The sequence below is a fragment of the Nothoprocta perdicaria genome, unplaced genomic scaffold (assembly GCF_003342845.1).
Source record: "Nothoprocta perdicaria isolate Ctin4 unplaced genomic scaffold, notPer1 scaffold_12, whole genome shotgun sequence".
In the NCBI taxonomy this organism is placed as follows: Eukaryota; Metazoa; Chordata; class Aves; order Tinamiformes; family Tinamidae; genus Nothoprocta; species Nothoprocta perdicaria.
The window spans coordinates 4748702-4757982 of NW_020454316.1; the positions used below are offsets into that span (position 1 = coordinate 4748702).

At 49.9% G+C, this 9281-nt stretch overlaps 1 protein-coding gene across 2 annotated transcripts; it reads right to left on the reverse strand.

The window, feature by feature from the left end:
• Positions 1-651: 651 nt before the first annotated feature.
• On the reverse strand, positions 652-9281 carry MAFK (MAF bZIP transcription factor K). 2 transcript variants are annotated; one of them, XM_026054156.1, is made up of 3 exons: positions 9225-9281; positions 4935-5014; positions 652-3780 (listed from the first exon to the last, which is right to left on the reverse strand). In XM_026054156.1, the coding sequence occupies exons 2-3, from the start codon at positions 4968-4970 to the stop codon at positions 3346-3348; spliced, it is 471 nt and encodes a 156-aa protein (XP_025909941.1). In that variant the 5' UTR covers positions 4971-5014; positions 9225-9281; the 3' UTR covers positions 652-3345. The 2 variants fall into 2 exon arrangements, with proteins under 2 accessions (XP_025909941.1, XP_025909940.1); XM_026054155.1 differs by lacking the exon at positions 9225-9281 and having other exon boundaries at positions 4935-5221.

Consider the following 9281-nt stretch of genomic DNA (forward strand, 5'->3'; position numbering starts at 1 on the left):
AAAAAAAAAAAAAAAAAAAAAAAAAAAGAAAAAAAAAGAAAAAAAAAGAAAAACAAAAACAGAACCAAACGAACCCCAGAGGAATGCAATGCGACAACCCCAAGCTGGAGGGCCCTCCAAGTCGGAGGGTGGAGGAGCTGGGTCTCCAACGTGGTCAACAGCTTTCGGGTCATTCCTCCCTCCACATTACCTTGCGATTCTGATCCCTCTGTGGAAGTTTATCCAGGACATTTCATTCCCCTCCAGGTCACCACCCAGGGAGCCCTGGACTGGCAATTTCTTTTAATAAAGATTTACAGTATCAAACTTGGAAAAAAAATTATTTTTTTACGAAAAATCTGTACGATAAAATGTATATAATTATATATTTATATATATATTTCTCTCTCTTTAAATATTTCCACGTGGTCCTTATGGATATCCAATATGGATTACCTACCATGGCTATGGTATTAACAGCTTTAACAACACCCAGGCCTCTTGTTCTTTATCGAGTGACCAGAGATTTAAGTGCCTACCAGCGCAAAACTAGCAATCACTTGGACAAGCCTTTGGCACCCTTCCAAGAACTGGAAAAAGAAACACTTGGCCACAAGGGAAGTGCCACATAAAGATATGTTTCTCAACTCATTCCAACAGCAAGACCCCATGGAACAAAGTTCAACCTCCATCCTCCTCTGAGCAACTGATCCAAGTTCCCTTGGCAGGGACTGAGGATGGTCAGAGGGGAGTTCCTATCTAGCCAGGAATATTATGGAGCTCTGGAGCTGTTTTAAGAACTGGAAGCATGTGGGCATTTTCAAGTCAACTGGCCTTTTTCTTTGAAGTTTTCATCTAAAGCCCCAACAGTGCCAGGAGTCTCCATTTTGCCTGGTTTTGGAGGCACCTGTAAGGTCTGGGAAATTTTCCAATGCTTGCGAGCTGGAGAACATGAGAGGACCGGGAAATGACAGTAACATCTTTCTCTTCCTCAGCTTCTGCTGTGGGAGTCAATAACTGGTATGATACACAGGACATCAGTCTGCCTGTTAGGAGATAGGGAGGGGGTGGAGGAGAAATGAGGTAACGCTAAGTGTCATCCAAACTGTGCACGTTGGAAAAGAAATATCCCTCGAAGGAAACTCCCTGCGCCCCTCCATAACGTGTGGATCTGGCAGGAGTCACAAGCCTTCGGGAAACGTTTCATTTGCACCCCTTCTGGCTCAGTAAGGTCACGAATGCAGATGTTGAGGACTGAATGAGAACCAAGTCTGAGGCGTCTCTTTTCATTAACCTATTTCACAAAGGACCCACTTGGGAAATCCCGAGACTCCAATGATCCAATGACAAGGTGAAGAGAGGAAGGGAAAGAAAAAGGGAAAAAAAAAGGCAAGCTGACAATTAATTTCTTCCAAAGACAAATAGAGCTTCAATAAAATTTAAACTTAAGTGTCGCTCAAGACAAGACAAAGCCTTGAACAACACTATTATACTGAGTCTTGGATGTGGGTTTACTGTCCTTTAAAAGCAACGGGGGAACTTGATTATTCTCTTTCAGTCCTGAACACTCATTCATTTCGTTTTATATTTTAGAGCCCCATCTCTCTAAATTCTTCTCCTCAGCTTAAACTTCAGCAATCTCATCCTCTTCTCATTTGTGCGATAACAGGCATCGTCCATTCCACAAGTCTCTGACCTGCCCTACGAAACTCACCATCCCTTTGCTTTCCTAGTTCAAAAAGAAAACAAAACAAAACACACGAACACCAACATAGCTATTTTTACAGTGACCTGGAAACATTTGTCTTTGCAGTGCTGTTGCAGAACAGCAGAATCTCTCCTTCGGCTTCCCACTTCCTGCCCATTGCTGAGCCAGAACTCCTTCTCCTAAACCACTGCTCGGAGCCACATGCACGACTTCTCAATCCCAATTTTACCGTCCCTTGCACACGCCGATTTTTAACCTGCCTTCTGTCCATCTCTTGGGATAATTCACAGATTCCCACGAGAAAATGTCAAGTTTCAGGGTCACATTCACACAGGTTGTCTGAACACTGAGGGTTGTGAACTGCACTCTTTGGATGCCAATGTCAGTGCCTGACACAATACAGAGAGGAAAAACTCTTAAGACTCCCATCCAACTACCCCATAGCCCCTCTCTGGTCCAAGACTGGTGAGCCTGGCTCTCCAGCGGCGTCAATCCTTGCTTACCTACCAAGGCTTTTGTCAATGAGGAGGCTCTACAACTCCTCTCCTCCTGTCTTTTTGCCATTGCCCTCTAGTTACACGTCAGTGCTTTAAAAACATCTTTCTAAAATATTCCGTAGAAACTCCTTATCATAGTGCTGATCCCAGCAGATTGCTCCTACCTTCTCGCAGTCAGCTCTGCCTCCTAATAATACTCCTAGCACTTCTCCTCCTCGTCTCCCCTACTCCTCGCCATCACGCAGCTCTTCACAGCATTCACTGTGTCTCCTTCCCTTAAGCTTCAGGGAATCCATAAAAAAAGAAAAATAAGCTGCTACTTCAAGACTGCGGATCATTCGGAAGAAATAAACTGCATAAATATACCCAATTCACAGGCACACCTTAGGGAAGGAGCTATTGGGAAAATTGGTTTGGAATAAAGGAGGCTGCAATATAGTTTTCATAGGCCACACAGGTAATGGGGCATATTAAAATATGTAAAATATATATTTTTCCATATTTTAACAGCATGGATTGAAAACAGAAGGTTATTCCTAATGGGTGTGGTCAGACCCAAGCATTAGTCTCCATCATCCTCCCACTCCCATCCATTCATGGCAGGATGAAATCCACTCCAAAACGCCTATTTCCCTGCCCTCGTAATAGCAGATGGAAGTAGGGAGGGGAGCTGAGATCTTTCTTACAGGGAGCAGGATGCCACTAAAGGAAACTCTTTTCCATATATTCATCTCACATGATGATTTCTACGGTCCATCTGTTTCCCAGCTCTTGAGCATCATTCATGAAGACTTCGGAGGCTTCTCAGGTATCTTCTCCCAGCTGGAAAGCTGCCCACGGCCTAGACGGGGTTGAGGAGGCAGGGGAAGGAGGAAGCAGATCTTGCTATTTGTACTGCATACAGAGCTCAAATCCTGGACACGAGACGTTGATGGAGCCACCGAGTCCAGAGAGAAGCAGCCAGTTAAGTTCCCTTTGTAGATTATTTTTCTTTATTTTTTTCTTCTTTTTTTCCTTTTTTTCTTTTTTTTTTTTTTGCACTTTTGGAAGAGAACTGTTAAAATGCCAATTCTTGACGTGACCCAGGACGCTGGAACGAACAATGCATAAGAGCCTTTTCCCCTCCCCTCTGAAAGGCTGCTAGTTCCCCAACCGAGGGCACTAGGACGCTGCTGAAAACGGCACAGAACTGGATGAGATTTCGGCTGATTTCACGATGGTGATGACACTGGTGGTGGCCACTTTGGTCGGGGTGATGGGCCCTCGCGCCACAGTACGAGCAAAGGTCTGGAGTGCTTCGTACTTGGAGCGCAAGGCGTCCAGCTCTAGCTTCATGCTGCTGTTTTCTCTGGCCAGCTTCTCCACCTCTTGCTGCAACTCAACCCGCTGCCTCTCTAACTCCTCCTTCTGAGTCACGCGCTTGATGCGGCAGCTGGCAGCGTAGCCCCTGTTCTTCAGCGTGCGCCTCCGCTGCTTCAGACGGATGACCTCCTCCTTGGTGAGACCCCGAAGGTGCTGGTTCAGCTCCCGCACGGACATTGACACGAGTTCATCATCACTCAGCACTGGGGCATTCTCTCCCGACTCCTCCTTTACCTGCAAATACCAACAGCACAGGGGTAGCAGCAGCCCTACACCAACAGCCGTTCTGAGGACGGAGATGACCCCTCAGCACCGTAACCCCCCTACCTGGAAAAAGACCCCAAAGCCCCTTAGAGACCATGGGCTCCACTAAAGCAGAGCGGCAGATGGGCAGAATGCAGCAGCAAGCAGAGCACTGAATCTTCTGGCTTTGGGTAACCTCCTTTAGGTCAGGAAAAGCAGTTTGAAGTGACAGATAAAGCGGTACTTTTATCTCCTTCAAAATCTTAAAGTAGACTGAAGTGCTCTGTGTCAGGACATGGATTTTATCCTGAATCTTAAAAATGACATCTTCTCCCAGCACCATGCTGGGACACCTCACACGCTCATTATATTCTAGGACACCTCAGCACTCTCAAAAACAGAAAGGCCACCAGCACGCAGGCTTTAATTAAGCACCTGGTGGCTTTTCATTGAAGATGTTCATCCAAGCACTGACCAAAACAAACCCTACTTGGCTTATTACCACAGCCAGACTTGCTTTTTCTGGAGCAAAGTCCAGAGAAGCTGCATGAGGGAGACATCAAGGCCTTTCGCTTGTGCATGTTTGCTGCTACTATTATTTTCAGAACAATTCAGACATTTTTGGGGGGTATCTTCACAGATTGCAGGATACCTGGAATGAAAAGCCAAGAGAGCAGAAAGCAGCAGCAACTAGGACTGAACAACGTGTGCAGGGACAGCCACAGATCAGTGTCCCAGCTGTTTACTGGCCCATGCACTGTGAGAAGGCAGCTTTAAACTTCCTTGCCCCGGTTCTTCTCAATCCGGAGAGCAGGAGGAGTGAATTCCCAAGGTTGGGAGCACTGTTCTGGATGCTGCCAACATCTAGTATAGTCAAAAACCTCTTGGGTAGCAGTTAGGGTACTCCAGCCTTCATGCAATCCTAGAATCTCCAGACTGCTGTCTAGATTATCACCAATATTCCCTATCCTGTCTCAATTTTTTTTCCCGTTCACAGTGGGAAATTATATTGACACCCATTTTCAAGATTCTCATCAAAGGAAAAGATTATATATATACATATATACACACATACATACATGGAGCACGGTGCTCTGACATCTTCCCCTGCCACCCAGCACCAGCCAGTCAGCCTGTCTTCCTACCTTTAATGCCTTGTTCGGTTTGGGATTAGTCGTCATAACCTGAGCACAGTCTTCTGGACAAAACTGCTCAGAAATTGCAACTGAAAAACAACAACAAAAAAAAAAGATTTTCAGGTTACAGTAATTTCAGAGATAACAGTAGGAGGGAAAAAAAAAGGAAAAAACAAGGGGATACCAACACCCAGACCAAAACCACAACTCTAAAACATCCCTGAAGGAAATAACACTAGAAAACGGTTTTAAATCCTGGGAAGGATTCGGAGATTAGTTTACGCTTTACAGATAGGAAAAGAAATTTGCATCGACAACAAGTGCCTGGCTTTTTAATGCTAAGTAGCCAACATTTTGCTCTACGTACAGCAGGCTCAAGCAAGGAAGCGAGGAGGAGAGGATAGCTGCTGGTGCCTGTAAACAGCAGTTAGGCTAATAACCACACACTGCCCTGCGAGCAGCCACCTCTGCTCCGGGGAAGAGCCGGGCTCGGCCTCCCAGGCCCCAGCGCTTGTTCACCTCCCTCTGCAGGAATCCCAGACGCACAGAACGGCCTATTAGGGGCTGAATTAAGAGTTACCTCCGCACATAAAAGGCACTGAAAAGCCACAAGGCAACAACTCCCTCCATTCTTATTTTGATGATTATTAACCTAGCTTAAAATTGAATCAGCAACCCAGAAATGAGCTGCCTAGTTTGTAACCTCCTTTTCAGAGCTGTCCCCACCCAAACGAGACGCTAGGAGAAAATCCGGAGAGCAGGAGCGAAAGCCTGGGGATAACAAAGCAGAGCAGCGCCGGCCTCTCCCCGCACGCCAGGGCGGCTGCTTCGCGGCGCTCCGGGCTGAGCGCTAACCTGTGTGGTGTTCCTGGTGACGCGGGAGCACGGCCACGGCGGCTCCTCCGTGGCAATGCTGCCCTTCGCTCGCACCTTGCCTGGGCACCGCGTGCCTCGGAGCAGAAACCCACCTGCGCGGAGCTGCACGCGTCCCGTCAGGACCTCCCCGGCGAGGCGGCCGCGACACCCTCCCAGGCGCCGCTCACGGCGCGGCCGGCATCGCGCTGCCCCGCGCGGAGGGCGCGAGCGGCGGCCTCCCGCTGCCGGCGGCACCGCAGAGCGCCCGGCGGGAGCCCTGTCCCCCCACCCGCCCCGAGCCCTCCCGTTCCCACGTCTGCATCGTGTCACACATCCTAATCATTCATGAAAAACCCAGCCCAAGCATCCCAAGCATGATTCCCTTCCGATAGTTGCCATGGTGACCTTGGGAAAGTAGCCAACCCCGAGACAGTCACCATGGAAACAGAGAAGCCCAAAAGCAATAATGACTTCAGGTCATGTCTGTGCAAAGACATCACGAGGTCGTCAGAGAGTAAACAAACTCATTCATAGCGGCAAACGAGGGGTGCAGGGACTTGGGGGGACAAAGGTGGGATGGGGGGAACAGAGCAGCCCTGGGGAGAGAGATGCTGGCTCAGCCAGCGCTGCTCCCGCTCGGATTTTATCAGTCAAGACACCTCGCTGTCATATGACTTGCGGAAAAAAACATCAAGATAAGGGTGAGAGGAGAAAGAAGGGAAAAAAAAAAACACAAAATCACAACAAATACTGTAAATGCAAAGCTGCAAGATACTATCCTAGATATTAGGGCGTGTGTTGAGGTGCCACCTCTGTTTTTAAGCCCGAGACGGCACAGCCTTCCTTCCATGTCTGCGGGAGGAGGGACAAGGACAGACGCCCGGCGCGCCGGCCAAGATGCTCCGTGATGAATGGGCCGCACGCAGCAACTGGTGCGCGCTGCGCGTCCCGGAGCATCGCGGGCCCCTCTCCGCATTGCTCCCAGCCGCGCCGGCGGCACGGGCGCCAGGAAAGGGCTGCCCCGAGCGCAGCCCCCGCCTGCCCAGGGCGGCACCCGCCGTTCCCGAGGGACGAGGCCGCGCGCGGCGGCCTGCGGCTGCTGCAAACCTGCATGTTCCGCCCCGGGCGGCTCCGCAGGGCTCGGCGCTGCCGGCCGGGGGCTCGCGCGGAGGCGCTGGCAGCGGGATGAAGGAAAAGCTCCCGGTCGCAGCGCGGCGGGTTGAGGAGAGGCTGCCAGTGCGTAAAGGAAGCGGCCGCAGCCCCCTCCCTGCACGCGCGGAGCCCGCGCAGGCACTCGGTGCCATAGTTATGCAGTGAGTCACCAGCTGTTTACAGAGCCGGAGAGCTCGCATTCCCACAGCACCAGCAAGGCTGCCTTCCCCGGCATCCCCCCTCGCCCGCCGCCCCCACAAGGGAAGGGGCGCCCGCTGCGGCCCCCACGACGCGACACGCGGGTTACGCCGGAAAAGGAAAGGCAAAAAGCAGGGGGAGGCCGAGGAGAGCCCGGTCACACCCCCTGCTTACACAAAAAGGCTTTTGATCCTCACCCAATGTGTCTTCAAAGCACCTTCTGAGCCAGCCGTGGAAAAACTGAACAGGCCGCTTGGCTGCGCAGAGGTGGAAAGAAATGTAAAATATCATGGAAAACAAGCGCGGAGGGTTGCGATTCCCTCGGTGGGGGTCACTGTCTGGGCTCGCCCACCACCCAAAGCGATGCGGCCGTCACCACCACGTTAACAAGCTGCTCCGCTCCGCGGGATTGATCCGCTTCTGGTCACCTGTTGCTCCGTGTCACCAGAGCAACATCTCCTTACCCTGCACATTCCCGTGCGGACAGCGCGGGCTCCTCCACGTCTGGCACGAGCACCTTCAGCACCTGAAACAAGGGAGGCTCTCGTGCTTTGCGTGCACCTCTCCTTGCTCACCAATGCACTCCAAGCTCCAGCTTCCCTCTCAAGTGCGCTGGGATCGGTCCTATTCCATCAGGATTGGCTGCTGGAGCCCTTCCTGGTGCAGGCAGAAGGAGAGGGTTCAAGCAGCCATCCATAGTTACGATGTTGGGGTATCTCCAGAACGAGTAGCACGGGGGCCATCCCCTTTTTTAAGGTCAGAATTTGATAACAGAAGGAGAAACACTCAGTTAGACTCCAGTTCTTCACCCAAACATGAGCACCAGAGCAAGGAGCACCACAGGGATGGTCCTAGCCAAACTCGGAGCCAATGCACCAACACTTGATCCTCACCAACCCCATCTCCCATCCATACAACCCCTGCCCTCAGCACTACTTAGGACTATGCATCTAGAAATACACACAAATGGCATGGCACTTGCTAGAGCGAGAAGACAACATCATATGATGAAATAGTAAATGATACCACAAAGTTGTCATTTTCAGTGGTGCCCCCTAACAAAGCTGCACAAAGGTCTCCAGGGACTCCAACTCCAATTTGATTACTAGAACCCTTTTAGTCTTTACCCTATTTCTGCCCTTCTTTTCTTAATTGCATCTGCTGCATCATGGCTAAAATTAGGAGCTCAGCTTTTTGGAACAAGGACCACATTACATCTTTATTCTGTAAGCTGTATGACACACTTAGGATGCCACATAAATAAAACAGTGAGTAGTAACACACCAACAATCAGGGGCAAAGGCTTTCGCAGCTCAGCTCCAAGCTTGTGCTTTAAGCAAATGTTTTGATGGTAGGTTACACAGAGAGCCCTTGTAATTCTACAATAAAGATATCCAGCGATAGCCTTGCCAACACCCTCATCGTCTCGGAGGCAATTCTTAAGTTACTCACTGCCTCTTCCCCAAAACCTGGTGTTTGCAGGCGGACGCCTTGTCTGGTGGTCTCAACCAGGTGATCTAGAGATCCCCAAATCCTCTGCATGGGGAGGGAAGAGCAAAGAGAACCTGAGCAGTGCTCTGAGGAACAACAGAGCTTTCTATGCAAAATTTGCAATTAAGGCAAACCATGTCAGAATGATCTTCTGCATACAGAGCTCTCGGAGCACGCTACACGTTAACAGACTTACTCTTAAGTCACTGCTAACACCCAGCAGCTGTGGATGGACTCAAATATTGAAACTCATTCTACACTGAAAGATGAGTGTGGCCAGAACAGAAGTGTCTGGCAGGCAGCCCTGCTGGTATCGAGCTTCCACCTTCAGATGAGTCCAGCAAACCAAGAACACGCAAGTCTCACCTTGAGCCAAGCCAGCAACGACTTCTAGAGGGTAAAAACACAGCATTCGGTTTAGGCAGCAAGACAATCTCAGTCTCAATTCTGCACAACCGTTTATGCAGGGAACGCTCTATTCAGACACTCCAAAACACAATACATAATTCCCCAGCAGCTTACTTGTTCAGTAAGTTGCCTAAATTTCTAGTTTATCCACAAGTTATTCCCAACTCCAGAACACTGGCAAATGCACATGCTTACCGAGGACAACATCAGATTTGGCAGGTGAAGGGAACTACAGATGCTTCAGTCCCGATG

What these genes read in the sequence shown, in the direction of transcription:
- MAFK (XM_026054156.1), bottom strand. Translation starts at nt 4,970, where the DNA reads ATGACGACTAATCCCAAACCGAACAAGGCATTAAAG. An exon ending in AACCGAACAAGGCATTAAAG is followed by an intron (nt 3,781 to 4,934) that starts GTAGGAAGACAG and finishes TGGTATTTGCAG; the next exon opens with GTAAAGGAGGAGTCGGGAGA.